The 24,799-nt window shown below is 45.5% G+C and overlaps 5 protein-coding genes across 6 annotated transcripts; 2 read left to right on the top strand and 3 right to left on the bottom strand.

Moving 5' to 3' along the window:
• Positions 1-5,400: 5,400 nt before the first annotated feature.
• On the top strand, positions 5,401-7,783 carry LOC1270115 (loricrin). The gene is made up of 2 exons (XM_308787.3): positions 5,401-5,556; positions 6,804-7,783. The coding sequence occupies exons 1-2, from the start codon at positions 5,548-5,550 to the stop codon at positions 7,620-7,622; spliced, it is 828 nt and encodes a 275-aa protein (XP_308787.3). The 5' UTR covers positions 5,401-5,547; the 3' UTR covers positions 7,623-7,783.
• Positions 7,784-10,151: 2,368 nt separating this feature from the next.
• Positions 10,152-10,667, bottom strand: LOC5667054 (keratin, type II cytoskeletal 1). The gene is made up of 2 exons (XM_001688042.2): positions 10,659-10,667; positions 10,152-10,580 (listed from the first exon to the last, which is right to left on the bottom strand). The coding sequence occupies exons 1-2, from the start codon at positions 10,665-10,667 to the stop codon at positions 10,152-10,154; spliced, it is 438 nt and encodes a 145-aa protein (XP_001688094.2).
• A 3,171-nt stretch (positions 10,668-13,838) lies between these two features.
• On the top strand, positions 13,839-14,706 carry LOC5667036 (keratin-associated protein 19-2). Its single transcript, XM_001688041.2, has 2 exons — positions 13,839-13,957; positions 14,136-14,706. Exons 1-2 carry the CDS (start codon positions 13,949-13,951, stop codon positions 14,466-14,468), a joined length of 342 nt encoding a protein of 113 aa, XP_001688093.2. The 5' UTR covers positions 13,839-13,948; the 3' UTR covers positions 14,469-14,706.
• A 1,127-nt stretch (positions 14,707-15,833) lies between these two features.
• On the bottom strand, positions 15,834-16,698 carry LOC3290280 (keratin-associated protein 19-2). The gene is made up of 2 exons (XM_565223.2): positions 16,580-16,698; positions 15,834-16,403 (listed from the first exon to the last, which is right to left on the bottom strand). Exons 1-2 carry the CDS (start codon positions 16,586-16,588, stop codon positions 16,071-16,073), a joined length of 342 nt encoding a protein of 113 aa, XP_565223.1. The 5' UTR covers positions 16,589-16,698; the 3' UTR covers positions 15,834-16,070.
• Positions 16,699-18,154: 1,456 nt separating this feature from the next.
• LOC3290281 (toll-like receptor 13) lies at positions 18,155-24,211 on the bottom strand. 2 transcript variants are annotated; one of them, XM_565221.4, is made up of 5 exons: positions 23,651-24,211; positions 20,399-20,528; positions 18,863-20,322; positions 18,668-18,795; positions 18,155-18,598 (listed from the first exon to the last, which is right to left on the bottom strand). In XM_565221.4, the coding sequence occupies exons 1-5, from the start codon at positions 24,194-24,196 to the stop codon at positions 18,409-18,411; spliced, it is 2,454 nt and encodes an 817-aa protein (XP_565221.3). In that variant the 5' UTR covers positions 24,197-24,211; the 3' UTR covers positions 18,155-18,408. The 2 variants fall into 2 exon arrangements, with proteins under 2 accessions (XP_565221.3, XP_061504601.1); XM_061648617.1 differs by lacking the exon at positions 23,651-24,211 and adding an exon at positions 22,317-22,409.
• Positions 24,212-24,799: the final 588 nt, after the last annotated feature.

The following is a 24,799-nucleotide window of genomic DNA, read 5'->3' on the forward strand; positions in this document are numbered from 1 at the left end:
TAATCGCAAGCGAGGTTCACTGCCGAGGCGAATCGATTTGGTTGCCGTTGAAGGCGAAGGTGATGAAAAGGCGTTGAAAATGGTCAGTTTGAACTGGTGCATTAGTGTCGGATTGTTTGGTTGTTGTTTTGTTCATTCAGTTCTTTATTTGCATGTTCTTGGATATGTGTTTTTTGTCGTTGTTTGGTTGTGTGTTTTGCTTTGCCGCTAATGTTAATTCCTCTATACCAGGGGCCTCCAAACTTTTCAGTTCGCGGGCCGCATTGCTTCAAAAATAACTATGTTGAGGGCCATTTGACGCTACCTTTAACTGATGATTGAACGTTTAAATCTCGTTTTTATAACAAAATACTAACGTTACTTGTATAGCTTCGTGTTACTAATGCTTGATTTTTATCTAAGAAAAGTAAAAAATACAATTTTATTTGAAAAAGACATAATAACGTAATATTTATATTAACTCTGGCAAAGTCATCGTGGGCCGCATTATAAGCTCTTGAGGGCCGCATGCGGCCCGCGGGCCGTAGTTTGGAGACCCCTGCTCTATACCAATATTATGGTTGTGTTTCTTTTTTGCCCTTTTACTGAATTGCCTATTTCGTTCATCTATTTTGATTGTTAATTTTACTCCCAACTATGTTTTAGCCTTGCTTCTTCTTTTTTTTTCAAATGAAACAATTTAACACTGTACGTGTGTGTGTGAGTGTAGCTTAAATCCGTTTCCGATCCACCTCACATGACGGCTTAGAGAACAATGATTCATCTGTCTCCTAAGGGGGGTCCTCATTCGCATTTTCCGGCCCATTATATCATGTGTGTGCTTGCGGCGTTATACGACAATCTCGTGTGTGTGCGGCACCCGCTGCCTGTAATGAATGTGGTTCACGTGAACAAGCGCGTTTACACTCGATCGTGACCTCATGCCGGCATCAGTCTTAATTTGTATAACTTTTTGTGTATCGTTTGTGTGTGCTGCCTGCCCAAGCCCTTCCGTCATGTCTTGGGGGTATCATTAGCGCCATCACGATGATGATAATCAATTAAATGTAGCCGGCAAATCCCGTCTCTCTGACGGTCTCTGTGCATCTGCATTCTGCCGAAACCACCCTGCGCGTTGAGAAGGACAGAGCAGCCGTTGTGAGCGGCTCTTTATGCTTGGGTGAAATATGACCCGTTTAGCAGTTTTATTGCAATCATCCACCGAACGTCTTGAACTTGAAGCTGCCGCACCGAAGAAGCTTTGGTGTTGGATGTTTTATTTTTAATACACAATTGATCAAACGAAAGCAACAATACGATCGCTCATCAGACGCGTTTCACCATCACACATCCCAGCCGCTGTGCCACCGGATAATTATAACTCACCCACCATAATCACCCACCCCGCGGGAGCTTTTAAAAGTGTGTTTATGCTTCCATCTCGCTCTCGTTCACGACTTCCGGCACCACGGTGGTGGTGGGAACAGCAGCGATTCAGATTTAATTAATTTGCCACCTCACCTCACATCCTGCTTCTTCGGGTGGAGTTGGTGTTGTTGGTATTGGTGTGTGGTGGAGGGTCTGCCAAACGCCAAACAATGCGCTTTTTAGGAGTCGAAACCTTTCGGACGGTGTTGCGTGTGATGATTTATTTCATATCAGCGGGAGATTTTGCGGCTACCACGGGTGACCTTGAAGGATTTGTATTATTTAATACGTAAATCCGGCACCCTGTTACACTTGTCTTATCTTAATGGTTCGTCGCTCATCTGATCTGAGTTGGGAAAGAAGCGCAACAAAACACAGCTGGGGGGAATAGATCGCGACTGTTTCCAGCGCTAGTAGTGACACCCATCACGGTTTATGCATCCACCCCTGGTTCGGTTGAGCGATTTGTAAACGAAGTTACAACAAGGGAGTGTGATTAATTATCTTTACATATGGTTTGGTGTGCGCTCAGGTGCGTGTGGTGACCGTGTCCGTGCTGACGCGCATTGTCATAAGTACGCAACATCGCATGTTTTGCTCTAAAAAAATAAGGGTGTTATACTGACAAGCTTAGAGCAAATTAACTCATATTTATTTGCAATTATTATTTTAAAATTGGGGATTTGTGTGCATACAGTTTTTGATGTGTTTTAAGAACATCTCTCATTGCACAAAAGAAACTGAGCTCAAAACTAGATAACACCCTTCTCTTTGCTAAGCAATAATAAGGAACCTCTTCACACATTATGTCTCTACGAATGCTTGACACTTTGTCATGCAGAAACGATTAGACTCCCAGAATCATCCCTCACGCTTCAGTTGAAGTTTGAACAATGTGAAGAGGGAGCGCTCATGCGCGATCATCTTAAGGATCACTTTACCGTGTCTTAGAAGCCGCCACATACAGCTCGTATGATCGTTCCCGGAACTAGGAAGCGTTTGAGAGTGAATAATTACTGGAACCGAACGCGGGTGAATGATGTTGCTCTGATGCCGCTATCGTATCGGAGCACATTAGTTCGTCTGTTTGTGGCGTGTGGCGAAGGTCGTGCCTCATCTTTTGTTGCGATGTATTTGAAACTGTTTCGTTACAGTTACAGTTAACAGTTGGCAAGATAAATGAAACATAATCAATAATAATGGTGTGATCTGTATAGGAATGGTTACATCTTCAAAGTGGAGTTCGTTTTTGTGTCTCTTATTATAAGTAATACTGACACACTAAGCACAAATACAATTCACATCATACCTATGGCTAGCACCGTTTAGAAAAAGGCATATCGTTGTACGGCGGGACACTTTACTGGTTCCAAATTGATGATCCTACCGGGGAAGATGTTTTACGGAACGTTCTCACTATTTCTAGGGGATTTCCAAACCCCCCTCTGCATTCCATTCTAGCTGGGGCAGCGTAATGTGTCAAGCTGTTTATGCAACTCCGTCTAGCTAATGCGCTCCTCCGGCGGGCTAGCTTGCCGGATGATATCATCTTATCGCGCACGTGCAGTGCCACACTCCACCGATGGGTGCATGGGAGGGGGTTGTTTTTTCCCATAAAAATCTGCATCTTTTTTCATGTTCATCAAAACACACCATACCTGGACATGGTCTGGTCTTTGCTACGAGTACGAGTGTTTACTCTTCAGGCCCAAGGTCTGCTGCGCGAGCGCCTGCAAGAAAACTATATTGGCAAATCATAATTAACCTTAAAATCGTTTGATGGGCCGGCCTGGCCTGGTAATGCAATTTTTACACTTTGCCTAGTTTGAAGATGCCCCCTCCTCCCCACCGCACACTCTCTTATCCGATCGTCGACCGGTTGTAAGGGCTTGGAAACGGGCGGCTTGAACCATTAGCGAAACAAAAGGCCCATCATCTTCGGGCTTAGCGCGGGCTGGTGGAGGACTACGCCACCGCTTGGGCCGCGATCAATTCTGCCGTCACATGCCGAAATGTTGTGTTCTCCATCCAAAACTTTAACCGTCCGTGTGACATTAAATTAATGTTGTGTGTTTTTTTTGTTGTATTGTCGGTTGCTCCCTTCTATGGGAGTCTCATCCTGCCCATCATCATTCATATGTACACGCGGTGGTGTGTACTCACACGTTCACACTGGTGGCACTGGGTGCTCTCTTCGCGACCATTGTGATTGCTGATGGATGGCGACTTCCATTTGCTGTGCGGCATGACTCGCTGTTTGGCTTTTGCTTTTTGGCTCCGGCCAACGCTGGGTTGTGCAATGTGCCATTCCTAAAGTACAGGTACTTCCATTCTTCGGAAAGCAGCAAACGAAAAATAAATGATCCATTTAAATGATCGACACCACACCACTCCCCTCGACAAAGCCCGCACTGGAGCAACCCCGTTTTAGGAAGCAGCAGCTAATCGCGTAACATTGCCCCAGCCTTGGCTGCCCCAGGAACGGTTCGGTTCGTGTGCCATTTTTGCCAATGAATCAATGCAAGTACAAATTAAATGCTCTCCGCTCTGCGCTTCTGCACGGCACGATAAGCAGCGCGTGCGTCCCGATTATGATTAAATCATTTGCCAACGAGGGACCCGAATGCTTTTGCTGCTTGCCTTCGTTCAGATGGAGGTGTTTAATTACACTCCGATCAAGCCGGGCATCGATGATGGATTGAACAAGGGGATCGGGATCGAGAACCGCGTGATCGTGCACGGAATTCGGGGCGTACATACATTTTAGATGCGAAATAAAACGTCCAAACACGCTCAGAGAAGCGTATAATTAGAGCAATTAGAACGGCTGTGTAAGCACAGCTATTGGACAGCTGAGAAGTCGCCAGACGTTTTGTACAGAAAATTGATTCGGTGCTTACCCCCGGTTGAGTGATGTTATTGATCGCAATCATTTATTCTTTCCAAATGAAGCAAAATTCAGAAAAACCCATTTTACGGGTGTCGATCACCCATTTCGTACTAAAAGATCGTTTGCGAGAGGATGTCGATAAAAAGAACCATAGCACACAGCTGGCACAAACTTCAGCAAAATCAATCAGAAATCATACTTCCTTGATCTCACGGGATGCAGTTTTTTGGTACATGCATAATGTACATTCACTTTTTTTCTCCTTCTCCCCGTTCGTTCCGTGACCGCAGAGTCCCGGAGATGATCAGTTTCAAATCGTTCGCTCCGATCGATTTCCTGCCTCCGGAGAGATAATTGATTTATTTAGTTGTGTGTGTGTGACGGGGTAAGCCCCCAAAAAAGCGGCAGGAACATATGTCTACCACCCTGCCGCCCCGTACTCACCTCTTAATTGACTGCGTAAATAATCCATAACGATCGCGCGAGATCTGCGCGAATAGCGAAGTCATCCATCGATCTGGCCGGTCAGTACAATCGGGTGCAGAACATGAGCGTGGGTCAGGATTTGAAGATGGACAAACTTATCCGTTTTTTTTGCTGCTGCTTGCTGGTATGAGGGAAATAATTATGTTCTCTTATTTCGGTGCCCGTGGTTCGATCGTTCAATTGCGCGCTTTATCAATAAGGAAGGAGTGGAGGAGCCTTTGAGGCTCGAAGCATCCAACGGCCGGCGATGATGAGCCCGGGGTCACCCATTGGAGGATTCGTTTTAGCGATACACACGGGTGTGGAGAGCGAGACAGAGAGGGTAATGATGACGATCTGCCAGCTGAATGGGGAAGAGGGCTACTGTGAGGGGAGTACACTAAAAGTGAACGCAGGTAGTTCGCCCTGATCTCGCCGTGCGTCTTCGAAGGAGGCTCTTTGTTGCAGTTTGTGAGTGAATGGGAAACGGGGAAGTGTGGAGGGGTAATGGTGTGGACTTGATCTGCAGCGCACCCAAGGGGGTACAAGTGGCGTGTGCTTCAGGCACTACCGAGCAGGTGGTGGTAGTCATCGGGCGATGAGTTCAACCCGGCTACCCTTTTTTGACTATAAAAGCCGGTACCGACGCCAACTAGCGGCATAGTGTACTTGGATAGTTCATCCGAGTAACAGCAGCAGCAGCAGCATCCAACCGGTTGCCTTTAGTACAGTAGTGTACTTTATAGTGTTGCGTGTGAGAGAGTGTTCAATCCCCGTATCCGAGGATGTTGAAGGTGCGTCTGTGTATCCTGCGTGAATAACGAAGAACTATACTTAAATATACTGTGGAAGTTTTTTTAAAGAAATAATCTATAGCAGTTTTGTGCATCAGCTCGTGTATGCAAGTCTTTAGTACAGTGACTGGCAAGTGATTTAGTTCAGTTCTGTACTGATGTTTTCCACGAATTGATCGTGGATTGTGTGTACTAGTTCGAAGTTACCCGAAAAAGTTTTTAGTACAACTCTCGTTTTGGCTTATTTTAGCCTAGTACAACTGTCAGTCGGCTTATTTCAGCCTACTACAACTCTCAGTCGGCTTATTTCAGCCTAGTCGGCCTAGTTTTGGTATAATCCTCAATTTGTTTGGATATTGTTGAACATACGAATCAATTAATGATTTAATTATATGTTTATAGATTTTTAAAGTTCAAAATTAATAAAAGTGAAGTACCATTCACATGAAGTATTTAGCACAACTCTCGTTTCTGAGAAGTGATTTAGTTGAGTTCTATTTGTCTCCTCTGGGAGTGATTGATCGTAGAAGATGGCTTACATAGTTCCATGCTACTATTGTTGATGTTTTAGTACAACTCTCAACTTTGCTTGTCTCAGCACAGTCTTCACAGAAACCCCAAATTAATTGTAGTTTTCTGATTAAGGAATAATTTAGTACAATTAACGTGCTACTAGCATATAACATGTTAGTATCGTTTTTGGATGTAATCAACTGAGTTCAGTTCGGTCTTAGTTATGTTGTTATGCAATCCTTCAATTTATTGCGAAAGTTTGTTAAATAATAATTTAAACTAGTTGCGTAACACTTTTGAAACGATTTTAGTACTACTCTTGTTTTTACTTGTCTGGTTCATTTGTGCCTCCTATTCAGTCTTGATGTGATGCTCAAATGCGTTGTGGAAATTAGTTACATTATACTTTACATTAAGCCTCTATCTTACCTGTTTCAATTCTGGATTAGTTCAGTCTTAATGCATCGCTCAAATCGAAGATTTGATTTAATCGATTAAAGGAGAATTGTTATTAGTTTCGTTGCACTCGTTTTAAAGTTTTTAGTACAACTCTTGTTTTCATTTGCTTGGTTAAGGTTGTCTTCAGTAGAGTGTTGTTGTAATGCTCAAATTGATTGCCAATATCAAAGCGGCAATTGCAGGGCGTTGTTTTGTTGCGTCCTTATTATCCCATGCCATGCTGCAATGCCAAATCAACCCGCTAATCAATCTCTACTATCTCTCGATGGCCATAGAAAACGATCGTTCTGAGCTGCCTGGTTGCGGTGGTTCTCTGCGCCGCTGACCTGGAAACGGCCGAAACTTCTTGGGGAGGCGGTGGTGGTGGCTGGAGCAGCGGCGGAGGTGGTGGCGGTTGGAGCAGCGGCGGCGGCGGCGGTTATGGCGGTGGCAAGAAGGTGATCATCATCTCGTCCGGCGGCGGTGGACACGGAGGCAGCGGAGGCTGGAGCAGCGGTGGACGCAGCCTCGGCGGTGGTGGCGGATGGTCTAGCGGTGGCAGCGGACTTGGCAAGGGTTGGTCCAGCGGCGGTGGATCGTACGGAGGCGGTGGCTCTTACGGAGGCGGTGGCTACTCGAAGGGTTGGCCCGTCAGCAAGGGCTGGTCCAGCGGAGGCTCCTCGTTCGGTGGCGGATACGGTGGTGGCAGCAGCTTTGGCGGTGGCCACTCGGGAGGTGGCTGGAGCTCGGGCGGCAGCAGCCTCGGTGGATGGCCGTCGGGTGGTGGCGTGAGCAAGGGATGGCCGTCGTCGGGCGGTGGATACGGTGGTAGCCAGGGATGGTCCTCGGGCGGTAGCGGTGGATACGGCGGCGGTAGCCATGGAGGATGGTCGTCCGGTGGCAGTGGACTCGGCGGTGGATACGGAGGCGGCGGTGGTGGCTGGAGCTCGGGCCGCAGCCTGGGCGGTTCGGGCGGCTGGTCGTCGGGTGGACTGTCGAGCAAGGGTTGGCCGTCGAGCGGTGGTAGCAAGGGCTGGCCGTCGGGCGGTTATGGCGGTGGTAGCAGCGGCTGGTCCAGCGGCGGCAGCGGCTGGAGCGGTTCCAGCGGCTGGTAAGCCGAGCGAGACAGCGCAGGAGAAGAAGAGAAAGAGAATGTCTCCACACTAACGGAAGCACCCCAACTGCCCCATAACACGTCACACTGTTACATCACAGTTCTTTGTTGATACGATGGAAATAAACAGCAACCGAAATTCGCTTTTGTACATAAACCGAATCACTCTGAGTTACAGAAAACCTTTTTTTTCACTTTTATTTAATTTAACTACGTACTTTGGATCGCCCGGGGAGCAATATCAACTAGGCACGTATCGACAAACCGAATCGTGTGAAAATGTTAATGAGTCACCACCGGGGGCGCGGGCACATTCTCTCGATCACATCCGACGACCGGCAACCGAAAGTCCGACAGCTTCGGCGATCCCGTTCACTTGCGCACCCAAGATGCCGCTGCGCCGTAGATTTGATCTTTGCGCGAAGGGCGGCTGCTGCAACCGATCGTCCGAGGGGTAACATCGATAGCGCATTATGCTATTATTTTTGCCTTTTTAATGAATGCCACGATAATGATCTCGATGCGGAGGCGCTGACAAATTGAGTACTCGCTCGCGCTCGCTCGGCTCGGGCCATGAAGGGCACGTCTTCGGTCCGTTCCGTTGCGTTTTGTGCTGCGTTTTGCTTCATCCGTTGAGTTGAACTGTTAAGAATGGTAATTGAATGGTCGAGTAGGGGAGGAGGAGGTTAGTGGACATGCACTATCGTGCAGACGCCATCGACAAGGGTGGAGCCACCGTACGACACGGGTGCGCAATTGTTTGATCTGTATCTTGAGCGTTGTATAAATAAGCGGCGGGAGCCTTCCGATGCAGGGTTTGTTTTTTATGCCATTTTCAAATATTGCGCTCGTTGTGGTGTTTTTTGTTATGATACTATGGTCGATTGGGGGGAAAAAGGGTGGGCGGTTTGTTAGTGCATGTAAGCGAGTCATGGTTAGTGAGCATTGTCTTGCGTCTGACACGTGTTTGATGATCTTTCCCTAAACAACAACAACAGCTGTATCTGTCAGAGTTGAGAGATACGATCAACCGGGGTGTACTAAATTGCACTGGAATGGAATTTAAAGTAGTTTGTTCTAAAATGGTATATTCATCGCATTGTCATTGTTTCTTCTTGGTAAAAAGCTTAATTTTTTGGGCAAATTTTGAGAAATTTCTTAAACATTATTAAGTAAATTTAATAAAGTATTTCTACTACAGTCAACCATCATAGTAATGTTCTAAAATGTTTAGTACATTTTTTCACCATTGAAACGCAATCTTAGGCAGGATTGAGTTGAAAAAAAATCAAATTGCATGTAATTGATATGAATTGTTTGTATACAACAGGGACAAACGCTGGTTCACCTCTTCGTTAAATATTCCATATTTGTCTAACCTTAATTTATAAATTTGGCTCGACTACACCCAATTTTCCAAACAGGCTTTGTAAGTTCGTTGTCTTCTTAGGAGCTATTTGGACAATTGTTTCCACCAACTCTTTAATATTGCCATACTTTTTTGTAAGAAAAGTGTCAGTTAAATATTTGTAGCAGTTTTTTAAGTATGATATTTACTGTATTTACTTGCCGGGCCATGGTTCCCATCTCGGATCAAACCAAGCCACTAGAATTTATTACCCTGCTGTCAATGGACGGTCAGCCATCACATATATCCAGAGATAGAGCAGGCTTAGGTGGCAATGATTGTTACCCAAAATAAGAATACCAATCAGTATTTTGATACAAAATTACTACTATAACTAAAATAGAGTCATCCTCGTTGGACTTGCTTCCTTGCTAACTCATCCCTACATATTGATACTTTTAACCATTCTAATTACGACTAGTTCTTCCGCGAGCATCTTCCTGTATCAAATCGATGCTACTTACATATGCAGCTAATCAGTATTTTACGAGTGACGATGAGTGACGCGTTACATCCCACCCGTGTTTACACCAAGCGCGCTGTAAACGGAGCTAATTTGCATCTCATTACATTCTTGTTCGCCTTCGATTCGCTCGACTCGCCAGCAAAAGCAAACGTTCTACTGTAATTTCATACCGTTCATTTGTCGTATCATTCAGTGCTAGTATAGAAAAAAAGCAAGTCATTTTTCATGCAGCCAAACATTTTTGATGGAATCACACCATGTGATGATAAATTGATGGTAAAGAATGGCGTATAGTGCACAGCTGGGAGGCACAAAAACAAACCCCCTCCAATCGAAGGGGCAGCATCGAAGGGCCACAGCTGTGAAGATGAGACGACAAAGAACGGTTCCATTCGCGCATCGTTCAGCCTCGCATCGGCTTCATCCGTAGGAGGTCAGGGTAAGCAAAGTGTGCCCCGGCTGTGAGAATGGCCATTTATAAAAAAACATTCAACGAAATGGGAAGGCAACGGGTTTGCAAAAAAAGATGAAAAAACGCCACAACGGACCGGTTTTTCTTCAACCTCCCCCCAAGCAGGAAAACAGCCCTCACACATGAAGCATACCGTCCGTAGTATTCTTAATTAAACTTTATTTTGCACTCGCTCTCGGTTAACTTATTTCTTGCCGTAAAATCCGCCCCCCTTGATGAAGCCACCGCCAACGACGAACCCACCGCCCCCGAAGCCACCGCCTCCGAACCCACCGTGGCCCGGGAATCCACCGCCGAACCCGCGATGTCCAAAGCCACCGCCGTAGCCGCCGAACTTTTTGAACCCAAAGCCACCGCCGAAGCCTCCGCCATGGCCAAAGCCACCTCCGAAGCCACCGCCATGTCCAAAGCCTCCACCACCGTACCCGAAGTGGGCCGCTTCCGCACCCTCCAGGTCGCTATCATCACCTGCACGCTCTTCCACGATCACTACGGGGCTGCCCTCTTGCACCGGCACTATCGATTGGACGCCGTTTGAAGCGTCCTCCTGGTACGCTGGGGCAGCACTCGTGAGGCAGAGCAACACGCCACAGAAGCTTAGTAGCAAAAGTGTCTAGAATGAAGAGCAATGAGGCGAGCAATTAGCCTAGAATCGCCACTAAGATGATCGAACCCGATCGTACACACTTACCTTGGTCATTTTCTTTAACATCAACACCTTAGCACGTTTCGATCTAGACTAAACGCTGCCGTACTGACCTTCGGTGCGTTTATATATCCTTTTGGACTTCCCACTTTGTTCCCGTCCCGCGAGGGCAATTTTTCGGGGCAATGTGCCCCTCCCCCCCCCCCCCCCCCCCCCCGTGCCCGAAAAGTAATACCAGGTAGCTTCGTTTTTGATTGAAAAGAGCTAAGGGTTAAGTGTGAAATGAAGTGAACGAAGTCGACGGACACAAGTTTGCACACAAACGCACACACACTTATCCCCGCCCGATAAAAGAACGACCAAAACGATGGACCTCTTAACGTGCATGATTGGAAAATCATCCTCTTTTGATCAATTTAGGCACGGTTTTGATGGGCCAGGATCGTATCCACCCAGATAGGGGCGATCGCCAGTTGACTCAGCAATGGAGGAGGTTTAACAAGAGGAAAACATGCATTTTTCTTGTGTAGATAAATGTTTACCTTCAATTATTTAATTTCAAATATAAAAACAAGCTACTAGAACCCTTAATTTACTTAAGTATAACTTTTAAAATCTTCCGCAAATCTGGCTTGCGTGATTAGGGCACAAAAATTCTGCCTCAAACGTGATCATTATTTCGCGATCAATCTCGATTTATCAACCATTAAGGTTGGTATGTTTCTCGTACCAATTCCTCTGCGCTGCCCATCCAGCTAAGAAAGATAATTCCACACCCCACCCGTGCAAGCAAAGGGAATTAAAAAGAACTCATCAGATTTGCGGCATCGCAAAAAGTAAACGGAAAAATTGAAACAGCTTCCATCCCCGCATGCCGATTCGACACAGTGAGGTTCGGGGAAGAAGCGACCGTACCAACATTCTAACGCGAGTGTGTTGTTGCTTTTTGCTGGACGTTCCGAAAGGAGTGAAAAAAGGGAAAATAATGGCCAGTGGGGGAGGGGCGGGGGAACAAACATGTAAAAATCAAACACAACTAACGATTTTGATACGAAATCTCCACACGACACCAGAAGTCATTTCGATCGCTGCCTAATTCCTGCTCTCCCCCAAACCCAGCCCGCTTGGTGACTTGGTGGCTTCTTTGTCGAGTGTCTCTCGAGCGAGTGATTCAATTCCATCTCCATTATTTGCCACCGTCTCGTCTTCCTTTTTCTTGTGCCGTCATGGAGCATGGAGAGGTTACAATAAAAAGATCATTATCAAACGTTTTTTCCTCCCCTCAGATGCGATGGGGGGAGGGGGGAGGGGTCAGTGAAGCGATCGGCAACATCCGTGAGCGAATTCGAATCGTAAAGAACGTAGAGTTAGGTCATTAACAAACCTCAAACTCTCCCTATACCCACACACACACCCATACACGCACTCAAACAGGACAGATCGTTTGATCGTGTACAGGGCAGAACCCTTTGAGCCTTCATTAGACGCCCACTTGTTTCACATGTTGCGCAATTGGGGAATATTTATTCCAAAGCAGAAGACTCATAACTCCCCGGAGATTCTGTTGCTGTTTTCGCTTTTGTAGTTTGCATCTTCTGTCTGGTCTTTACAATTCGGGGAAAACCCCCAGCGTCAAATATAAACCCGATTGCCCAACAACCGACAATACGAAGCGCAAACAAACCAATCGACCTGTGCAGCTCCGGTTCGTAAAGCGTCCATTCATTCTGTCGCTCATCCCTTCTTCCGGTTTGAACCGGCTTACCGGCGATTCCCCCCATTCGTGCGGTTCGTAGTGTGTGCGTGAGCGTGCTGGTGAGAGCAAATTTAATTGCTGCACACCGTAAAAGCTCAGCATAGTAAACAACAACAGCAAGAGGCGGCGACGTAAAACCCGCACGCTGCGCTACAAACGACTTCAACGCAGCGAAACAAGCGACGAACCTTCACCAACCAAACCGGCAGAAGCTTTCCGAACTGGATGGTGGCGTGTTCTGTTCAGCTGTGCTATGTTATGCTGATTTGTTTTGATACCGTTTTCCTTGATATGTGTCGATGTGGCGAGCTTTTTGGCTTTGTTTTGGAATGAATCATCGACGATCGAATAAACAGCTGATATCGCACGGTCGGGGTCGCAGTTTTCTATCCAGTTGCGTAACGAGACAATATCTTGCGGGCTGTAAACTCCTACCCACTGTTTATGCAGGACCATTCTCGAAAGAAAAGACAAATTAGGCAATTCACATCATTGCTAAAAATCATCTTTTGTTCACTATTATGAAATCATGTTTGGCTAAAGTTTCACCAGTGTTTAGCTTTCATGTTGATGATCCTACACCGCTGTAATGTTTGCCATTTCTTTCATGCAATTAAAGTTTCCTTCTAGAATTGGTTCCTTTCTACCCGTGAGTCGATGAACTGCTGTCCACACGCCGAGACCGATTGGCATTTATTGGCCGTGCAGTCAAGCTTATCCTCTCCATGTTCTCGACGGCCGTGTCGATATTTTGCTCACTCATCCAATGACAGCGCTCGGTCATGCTGAAGAGCGCAAAGTCGGTCACTTTATGTAAATATAGTTTTTTTTTTCTACCCTTAAATTAGCGATGGCTAATTTGTTGTGATTTACGGCTGTCTTTTTGTTGTGTTTTAAATGATTCCTCTGAAATTATACAACTGATTGATCCTCAAAACAAAGCTTGATCATCGGGCTTAAAACTCATCTGATGATGTTTTACTGTTAAACCGTTATTTACTCAATTTACATGTGTATTTTTGTTCCTGATTGATTCTGCCCAGCGGCAAAAGTTTGATTTCTTCAGCTAATTTCCTCATTACAATCTTCACACCGGTTCTCTTCTCATCCTTTCCCTCAGTCTCTTTACGTGGCTAATACGCCCTCCTGTTGGCACTCATTTATCTTCGACACACACACACTCGCATCGTTTCCTACACTTCCTTCCTTCTGCTCTCACTCATTCTCGTTTGCTATCACATTCACAAGACACGATCAACAGAAGATCTTCTTTCTTGACGCGACTCCGCCCGTAAACGAACAGTTCGTAAACATCCACCGCCCTTCTCCGTCTCTCCCGATTCCGCCCGTCTAACCGTTTTGGAAAACCAGAAATTCAAGCCGTCGTGTGTTTCGCACCCCACAGATTTTGGGGATTTTTGGCGATTACTTTTTCTGTTGGCTGTTTTGGTCGGCGTATAAATACTACGACGCCCCGCTCGGTTAGACACAGTTAAAGTTCGACTCTCGTCAAAGATACAAGATACTCGTGCAGATTCGCTTCCTTTCGATCAGTGAAATACATACATCATCGCTCAAAATGTTTAAGGTGTGTACTGCCGTGGGTGCTGCTGGTGTCGTGTAAACAGACTTGTTCAATATTTGTGTTCAGTGTGATTGAAATGTGGCGTGTGATGTGTGGAGAACACAAATAGGCGACTCTATCTAGTGACAATGGTTACTAAATTACACCTCCCCTTTTTCTCATTGATCTCGATCACTCACAGTTCGTTGCCGTGTTGAGCTGCCTCGTGGCGATCAGTTTGGCCATGCCAGCTGTGGAGGTCTCGCAGCCGATTGCATCCCAAGAGTCCCAGGACAGTCCGGCCGTGCTGGTGGTAGCGGCGGAGGACGATCTGGCCGGTGCTGAGACGGCCCACCACGGATATGGCGGATACGGTGGATACGGAGGCTATGGCGGTGGCTTCGGAGGCTATCCTTACGGAGGATACGGAGGTGGCTTCGGCGGTGGCTACGGAGGTGGCTTCGGCGGATTCGGTGGAGGCTATGGCGGATACGGAGGATACGGACATGGTCACCACCATCACCATCACGGATAAGGGATGAGATTTACGACTTCTCGCCGCCTCAGTTCACAACCCATCTGTTGTCGTCCTACCTCACTGTGATCAGCATCCAACCGACCATTTCGAGGAACACTTGCATTTATATTGTTGGGTTTGACCGGTTGTACCAAGTCTCATGCAACCTCGCCATGACCATCGATCGCCTGCAATGTTATTTATTGCCAGAATACCATTTTACCGTATGAATAAACGTTCACAATTTAAGCATAAAGATATGTTGTTATTATTTCAATTTCGCTTGAATTGTAAAGATTTTCTAAAGTGTATGAGAAATTCAGAAGTTTTATTTCATCTTAGGAAAAGCTAGCGAAATTCATATGGATTTACTTGATCTAATGTAAACGAAACTACAAAAAATAGTGTAACGTCATAGATGATGCATAAAAAACATGAAACTCTACAAGAATGGCTCTGGGCTGATGATAAACTGGACAGATACAAGATAGAATTACCATTCTGTTACCTTGTTCAAGTTGAAAAAGGTCCCACAAAGTCAACTTCTAAAAAAATGGTTTCGGTAAACTTACAAAAATCATGCTTTTTGTTAAAATAAGAAGAATAATATAATAGATTGTGGTTAACATAAAAAACAAAGAACACATAAATCATAAGGCTACCAGTAAAGTCTGAGTCAGACAGTAACGCAACTCTTATCACCAATCGTTTGGCTCGTATATGCAGTGGCAATTTACGATAGTTGTATACGATCTCGAAATTATTCACATAATCACATACTGCTAGTTTGACCTATGAAAATATTGTCATAACAAATATTGAGTATTACATATTTGAAGAAGAAAATATGAGGCTTCGATTAGAACCTGCGTAAAACACAATTTAGAGATGAGCGTCTACAAATGTTTGTTCTCATTTACCTTGTTAACTACATATTGCTACCAGCGATTCATATTACATTTTTTCCTATTAATATTAATTTATCCTATAAAAAGAAATCCTTCACTCAAATCAAAATATCGTATATTTGTATAAAAAGCATATGTTATGCATGTAATCCATTCCAAAATTTACTACGTGCTTATCATTACAAATCCTACACTCTACAAACTAACGATGACGATAGCATCTTCCTCACCCGTCAATAAGGTATTAATATGGTTTATTTTAACATATTTATCAAAATGTGTCTTTTTCAATAATGGTTTAATATGTATTCAAATTGAGAGCATCTGTGTGATTAAGTTTTCTACCTTATCAATCAATACGAGTACACATCATTTCTAAGTAACAAATTAGTTACTAATCGTGCACTCTTCAGCGGTAGTCGTTGTAAATTAAACAAATATTAAAGTATTAAACAAAAACAAATAAACCGAATAGTTATGCTTAAATTGTGAACATTTATTCATACGGTAAAATGGTATTCTGGCAATAAATAACATTGCAGGCGATCGATGGTCATGGCGAAGTTGCATGAGACTTGGTACAACCGGTCAAACCCAACAATATAAATGCAAGTGTTCCTCGAAATGGTCGGTTGGATGCTGATCACAGTGAGGTAGGACGACAACAGATGGGTTGTGAACTGAGGCGGCGAGAAGTCGTAGATCTCATCCCTTATCCGTGATGGTGATGGTGGTGACCATGTCCGTATCCTCCGTATCCGCCATAGCCTCCACCGAATCCGCCGAAGCCTCCTCCGTAGCCACCGCCGAAGCCACCTCCGTATCCTCCATAAGGATAGCCTCCGAAGCCACCGCCATAGCCTCCGTATCCACCGTATCCGCCATATCCGTGGTGGGCCGTCTCAGCACCGGCCAGATCGTCCTCCGCCGCTACCACCAGCACGGCCGGACTGTCCTGGGACTCTTGGGATGCAATCGGCTGCGAGACCTCCACAGCTGGCATGGCCAAACTGATCGCCACGAGGCAGCTCAACACGGCAACGAACTGTGAGTGATCGAGATCAATGAGAAAAAGGGGAGGTGTAATTTAGTAACCATTGTCACAATAGAGCCGCCTATTTGTGTTCTCCACACATCACACGCCACATTTCAATCACACTGAACACAAATATTGAACAAGTCTGTTTACACGACACCAGCAGCACCCGTGGCAGTACACACCTTAAACATTTTGAGCGATGATGTATGTATTTCACTGATCGAAAGGAAGCGAATCTGCACGAGTATCTTGTATCTTTGACGAGAGTCGAACTTTAACTGTGTCTAACCGAGCGGGGCGTCGTAGTATTTATACGCCGACCAAAACAGCCAACAGAAAAAGTAATCGCCAAAAATCCCCAAAATCTGTGGGGTGCGAAATACACGACGGCTTGAATTTCTGGTTTTCCAAAACGGTTAGACGGGCGGAATCGGGAGAGACGGAGAAGGGCGGTGGATGTTTACGAACTGTTCGTTTACGGGCGGAGTCGCGTCAAGAAAGAAGATCTTCTGTTGATCGTGTCTTGTGAATGTGATAGCAAACGAGAATGAGTGAGAGCAGAAGGAAGGAAGTGTAGGAAACGATGGGAGCGCCAACAGGAGAGCATGTAAGACGCACAAAGGAACTGAGAGGAAGGATGAGAAGACATGCGAAGATTCACACGTGGAAACCAGGAAGAGGAATCGACCGGGTGTCGTTGGGTCGCTAAAGATTAATTGGAAACAAAGCGTTGCAGACATGTAAATTGAATTAATAGCGATGTAAAACATTCGAAAGTATGTTCATAGCTTCAGGTTCAAGTTTTAGGTTTTTGTAGAATCAATGAGTTCGTTAATTAAAGAGAAGATATTTTTGGCCATAGAAAACATCGTCTATAAATCAAATTAGCAAAAAAAAATTATTTAAGCATAAGGCAACACAGCACTATCGACAAAAATGTGGCCGACATTGTGCTCTACACCATGATATGGGCTCTGTCATTGGATGAGTAAGCAAAATATCGACACAAGTGTCCAGAACATGAAGTTGATGAGCTTAATAGCTCTGTGAATAAACAAAAACTTTAGAGCCTGTGCCTCAGTTTAATAACAAAAAAGCAACACTTTCTAGAAAGTTATCGTCTGTACAGTTTTATAGCGTCATTAACTGGTGGAAATATCGCAGTGTCACTTTAAACGAAACATAATTTCGAAATGTTGCAAAACTGACTATTTTAAGCAGTGATCTGATTCGTCTGATTTGTCCTTTCTTTGCATATTGTCCCAAATAAACAGTGCGTAGGAGTTTACAGCCCGCAAGATATCGCTTCGTTACGCAATTAGGCAAACCTCGCCGATACGATAACAGCTGTTTATTCGATCGTCGATGATTCATCGCACAACACACCAAAAGCGCACACACCCCAGACGCCAAGCAAAACGCCATCAAAACAAACAAAACAGGACGCGCACGCACGCGTGTGTGCGGAACCGGCTTTTACAAATCTGCATAGCTGAGCGGAACGGAACCGGTGGAGGTTAACGTGCCGGCGAGGTTCGTCGTTTGTTTCGCTGCCGTTGAAGTCGTTTGATTCAGGCATGTGTTTTCTGTTGTTTACGACGAAGTTTTCGTGACTAAAGTTCATTTTATTCGCCTTCGGAACATGGGTTGATTAAGGAAGCTGAAAACGATACGGAAATGGAATCGTTTGATTTCATTTTACCCTTCAATTTTAGATTAAAGGTTACAAAAAAAAACTCTCCGAAACCCATACAATGTTACGTTATACCAATAATTTGTACTATATTTAAACTATTTATTAACACGATAATACTCCTCCTAAAGAGGGCAGATACTTTCTTAATCATTGCTTCATGCCAATCATGAACAGTATATGCGTAATAGATATGGTCACGTTCACACAACAAATGCTTGCAGCAATCTCTTTCGACAACGGCAGAATCGCGCCAATGCAAACTGTGCTACGGGGTGGTGAGTGTGTGGTGAATATATAGGTGCGCCTGAAGGTATGCTATGCTTTCGATGTTAGCAAAGTTTTATGCAATCGCTTCCAAAACAGTGCCTGCTCGTGCACCGACTTGGTGGGCCATTTGATGTACGTTTTCGTCTTCAGCAGATAGCTAAGCGTTTTCGGACACTTGCGCCTGGGGATGTCTTCCAGCAGCACGAGAATGAGCTCATCGCGGCATGTTTCAAGCAATCTGAGCAGAAGGAAGAGGTAAAGCATTATCAAATTAAACTAATCAAACAACACACAGTCCCTTTCTTACCGATGCTGAGCGAGATGCATCTCGAACTGACACCAGTGGCTAAGCAGAAAGCTTTCCGAAACGATCAGCATCAGACAGCGTGACCGATCCATGCACGATATTATGTTCTCCAATATGCCATACCCAACCTGAGAGGAAGAAAGCAAGAGAAGGTTATTATTCTAACCAATTTCTAGATAAAGAAGTGGTGCAAACCTCAAAGTCACGCTCATGCAGACAAAGATTGATCTGACTAACTCCCTCCATGTTCGGCAGCAGATGATCCAACACCCAGGACCGATCCGCATTGCTGTAGCTTACAAACACATCGTAATGGAAGTCGGCCTCCTTCAGCAACCCGCTCTTGTCCAGGTACAGCTTCTCGTCGTTGAAGAAGCTAAGCACGGCCGAGTTTTTCATGATCTTGAAGAAGTACTTTATGTGGAACCAGTAGTAAAACAGCCCAACCCCGGTAAGGATAAGGAAGCTGACCGCCACACTGACCAGTATGTACACCAGCGTGTGGTTTTTCGCGTGCGCTGGCTCATCCTCGCCCTCCTCCGGAATATCCGAATTGATCAGCTCATCCTCCGGTATCATGCAGTCCTGCAGCTCCAGCGGATCGAGCTTCTGATTGCTGGTAAAGTTCATGCACAGATACTCCGACTCCTCGTAGTCGAACAGCTGCACGTGCTGCAGCGAGAGCTTGTTGGAGATCGTACCCGACCCCCGTCTGCCCACGATGAGCGGCTCGGCCGAGATCGTGTACGCTCCCGCCACATCCGTCCGGTTGTGTAGAATGTTGCGCAAAAACTTTACATAATTGCACGAACACTGGATCGTATTGCCACCAAGGCCCATGGCCGACAGGCGCGAGAAGTCGTACAGCATGTCCGTCGTTAGAATGACGATGCTATTGTTTCGCAAATTTACACTCTGCAGTGCGGTGGTAGTGGTGAGGATCTGCTGATTCCAGGCCGAGATGTAATTGTAGCTCAGGTCCAGCTGCTCCAGATGCGTCAGATTGGCGAAACTTTCCCGCTGCAGCATGCGCAGTATGTTCCCGCGCAGATTCAGCACGCGCAGCCGCTGCAGCGGCACCAGCCAGTTCAGCTGCTGCACCATCGAGTCCTTGAAGTACAGCACCTCCAGACTGTCGGCCAGCAGCGTGAAGCTGGCCGAGTGCAGCGACTGCGCTACCCCCACGTTGTACGAAATGTCCAGCATTGCGATCTTTTTGCTCACGAACAGATAGTCGACGATCGCGGGCAGCCCAATGTTGCAGTAGCTGACGTACTGGACGCGCCACTGCACCGAGCGCAGCGCAATGAACGCCTGATACTCAAGCCGCGTGTTCGACAGATCGAGAAACACCAGGCTGATGAGCGGGAAAAAGATATCCTGATGCAGGTCGACGCCCGCGATCAGCTTCATGAACGGGTTCTCGATCCGCTCCTCGCCCGTGCGCCGCGTATCCATGTTGGACAGGTCGAGATGGAGCAGGCTGCGCAGCGGGTAGAATATCTCCGCCGGCAGTGTTGTGATGCGATTGTGCGACAGGAACAGATACTCGAGGTTTACATTGCGGAAGAACGCTTCGGGCAGTGTGCGCAAGCTACAGTTGCGCATATCCAGCACCCGCAGCTTGGTCAGCAGTGGCAAACGGTTGTGTTCGGCTGCAATTGGAAGAGCAAATACGGGAGTGTTGCTGGAGGTTTGGAGGTGATTGTTGTTACCGCACCACACACTTACCTGTGTCGTTGGAGAATTCGGTGAAGAAATTGCCACTCAGCGAGAGGAGGCGCACATTTTGGAACTTTTTCAGCGTTGGTGAGGGTACAAGCGTTAGCTCGTTCCGTGCGATCGATAGATGAAGCACTTCCTGTTAGGGGAGTAGGATCGAAACGTGCTAATTAGCTTGGAAGGAATTCTGCAAACTGATCAACCGAATGTGATAAACCCATCAGTACATAGGAAGCATACACTCACAACCACCCACACATACACACACCGATATAGTTTGAACCACAAGCGCATCGTCTCATGTGTTGTAAAAGAGCTTTGATCATTTAGGAATGTGGCTCTTTGGGCTGTCTGTATATGTGTTTACCTATAGTTACAATTGGAACAGTCTCTTTGGATGAACTATAGATAATAGTCTTATATTTTATGGAAAACGGATAAACATATTTGTCCAAAGATATTTCTCGAAAACTAAATACTTTTGTCCCCAAAGATCGATGTCTCTAACTGATCGTATTCCAAGTTTTTTGTTATCAAGGTATATACCAAAAATAACTATTAATTCGCGTACATTTCATTGCGGCTGTTATTTTTCAACTATAATTTTCAATTTCATTTTATCTATGTGTTTTGGAACAAACTGACTGATAAATTAGCACTCGCTAATCGTTAATCACTCGTTTCACTGAACTACGGGACTCAACCGTTGCAACTAGACGTTACTAACATGGAGAATGACTAGCAAATTGTGAATGAGCTCTCAACGAATCTTATAAATATAGTGGAACCCCGCATAACGAATTTAATCCGTTCCAGTGACTCACTCGTTATGCCAAAAACTCGTTATGCGGGAGGCTCTTTTTCATACAGTTTGTCACACACCCATCAATACACCTCACACTTGTGAAACACACGCTTTTTAGTGAGAAACACTACACACTAAAATCCTGCCCAATTCCACGACCGAAGCGGAAGAGGGCTCCAATATTGTCAAAAAAGACGGAAAGAAATGGAGCAATTAAACTGAAGACATTACCTCACTACACTCACTTACTTCACCTTTCGCTTGAAGCTTGAAATAGCTTGATATTTAACGATTCTTAGTATTGAAACTCTCGAAATGATCACGATTTCTTATCGAGAACAAAAATTAAATTGTTCTTTATACGAGATTTTACTCCTTAAGAGAGGCATTCGTAAAGCATATAGATATGCGCGTTATGCGAAAAATTCGTTATAAGGATTACTCGTTATGCAAGGTTCCACTGTATTAACATCTACCTAGGAACATGCCCCTAGTTCCTCGAGTTGAAGATTGTATCTAGGCCAAAACTGGGACAGTTTTCTAACAGAGAGTTTTACAGTTGGTGGCTGATGTCAACGCTCCAAACAAAACCACATGCCCAAATAGCTTCTGGTTGTTAAGCTTAGATTACCGTATTGCTTCGAATTACGGACCCTTGAGGCATTTGTGGTGTGTAATATTTTCTTACTAATATAAATTTATTCGATCATATATCTACATACCATACTTTACTGAAGCAAACCTTCGTTATTTGAGAGATAAATAAATTGCTAAATAATATGCCTGTTTTAAAGGTTCGAACATCCAATTCAGAGGGTCAGGACGATCAGGACGTATTTTTTCTTATACTCAAAGAAACATTAAACCTAAGTACTGCTGTGCAAATCAACGATGTTCGTCGTACGGTCATTAAGGCATTCGTCACATCTATCTTCAAACGTCTTTTTCTTGTTATTATCACTTTATCTAAAAACAATTTTTATGCAATTAATCACAATTTACTTCAACTGTCCTCTTGGGAAAAAAAATCTTAGTTCAAATTCTGGACAGAATTAATTAGGTTTTTTTTGTGAAAATCAGCACAATATGATAAAACACTGTTGTTTTCTCGTTGATAACTACCTCTGCAATGGGTTCCGATGTACTGTAATGTACTGTAAAACTATTGACAAAATATAAGAAATTGAAGCAAGTTAACATTTGGTTTACATCCTGAGCAAAGTGTCGCATTTGTAAACAATCTTAACGTGAGAATCATTATTACTGCGTCGTGCTGGATAGTACAGACGGCACGTCGCAGTCGGGGGGTTCGCTTCTTTTTCACCCTTTCTAAACTCATTGTGATGGATCGATTGTTTGCACGATAACAGTCCCTTATTAATACCGGTGGGATCTTTCACGATCCGTCCGATTAGCTTCGCGACTGCGAGCGGACGCGATACACTGCCGTCCGGTCGCCTAATCTCTCTCCCTCGCGCCCGGTCAAGATAGCACTAATTCGCACAGATTATAACCGATAAACCGTATCAGAAGCGTGCGCTTCTTCGCAATAGTTTAGGTCACGATCCCGGGATCATCGTTATTGACGGAATAGGGTTGTTTTTTCTGGGAGCACTGTTTGCACCTTGCTGCTCTATTTGCTACTCGTCACTCTTATTTAGTTGTTTCAAGTAGTTTTGATTTGCGAGCCCACCACCTAAGTGGTTCAACAAATTGTTGGAATGTTTCCCCCGTGGACGCTACTTGATTGCAGTATGAATTACGCACTTCCGACGGTTGGAACATGTTTGTGTTTTTCCTTTTCAAATTGCATCACTCCAGAAAAAAGGCTCACAATTCGATTCAAGACACCCCCGAACACTCATCGCTTATCGCGCCGTACGATCAAGAGATTCTTGTCGCATTAGGAATGATTTACAAACGACTTTGTTATTCGCGCGAGATAAGAAGCCACACATCGATACCACACCGAATCGTCTGGCCAAGCGCCAATTATTTGCTCCACTGCTGGTATCCCATTTGACAGCTGATCAAAGCTGCCCCAATCCGTTGCCAAGGTTACGCGGTATCGCCATCCTATTTTCGATTGACTTTTCTTCTCGGTTTTAATTGCGCTTTTCTTCTCGAACCGGTCTACCCTTGTTAACATTGAGATAAAACAAAAAATACACGAAGAGTGGGGCGAAAAAAAATAAGCGTAGAAAACACACAAAAATTATCGTTATCGATACTTTTCCCCTCATACACACGTCGCACACCAAACACCGCACTGAGCGTGCTCCACGGCATCTTGACAAGGGGCAACAGAAATTAAATTCATTTCACTCAATGTTGCACTCTACACACACAAACACACAAATTAAAACATTGGATGACGTTTGAAACAGACAAACATACACACACACGCACACTTCACTTATTCACGCAACAAAACACGTGCCCCCGCGCATACTAACTTCAAGTGGTATCAGTGCGCTGACACCCTGCACCAAGCCCTGCACACCGTGATCGGACAGCCGCAGGCTGGACAGATCGAGCGCATGCGGTCCGGGCCGTACCGTCAGCCGGCCGTCCTCCGTCACCCACGGCAGATAGTTGTTGGCCGTGCCGAGCAGACACTCCGGCTGGCCCTGCTGCGTGCTGGCCCCGGCGTGGAACGCGCTCAGCGGGATGTTGTACCGTTCGCCGGCCCGGTACGGCAGATAGTTCACCCAACCATTGCCGTAACACTCGTAGATACCGCCGCACCCGAGCAGATCGCAGTCGGACGGGTCGGTGGGTGGAGCGGCGGCGGCGGCTACCGATCCCACCGAACGGGCCTTGCGATTGTTGGCGCTCGGCAGCACCACCAGCAGCAGCACTAGAAGCACCGGAAGCAGTACGGCAACGTTCCGGCAGTAGAACTCGGCTATTTCCATTCGTTCGATACCGCTACCAACCTGCCGGACGAACCGTTGGTAAGCTACTAAGGGTGGAACTCGGGGCATCGGCCGTATCGACATCCGGCCGCGGCTAGTGGCTCTTATCGGTCGTGATTGGTCGGCCAGTTTGGGGACCGATGGTCAGTGTCGAAGTGCGCGCGCGCGTAACAAGCGACAACTTATCTGATACGGTACCGGCAGGCCGATAGGAGTATGATAGGGCGACAAAAAAGGGCACTCGTCATAGATACGGGCAAGGAAAGCAAAACACGTTCCCGGTGGTGGTGGTGGTGGTGATGATTCGGTTTTGCTTGCTGTCGATAGGACTTACCGTGCCTTTCGGGATGGCGAGTGCAACATTTGTAAGGCTTCGCGGTAGTAGTTATCTCTCCCGCAATCTAACGCTCGATATCTCTGCCCATCGATGACTTCTGCTAGGCGGAGGAAGATGTACAAGCCACACTGTTGATGGTTGTAACTGTTTGGGCTGTTGTTTACGGGCTTGTGTACGGGTGATTAAAAGTGATAGCAGGGCAATGAGTTTACCAACCAATTGCAATTACCAAACCAAACTGTGCTGTGCTACTTGTCATCAATAAACCAATTATAAATCTGGCCATTTTGTTATCAATTTTTGGGGGAAAAAGGTAAAACGTCAAATTTAAAAAGTCTTTTAAAATTTGT

Source organism: Anopheles gambiae, chromosome 2, assembly GCF_943734735.2.
Source record: "Anopheles gambiae chromosome 2, idAnoGambNW_F1_1, whole genome shotgun sequence".
NCBI classification, from domain to species: Eukaryota; Metazoa; Arthropoda; class Insecta; order Diptera; family Culicidae; genus Anopheles; species Anopheles gambiae.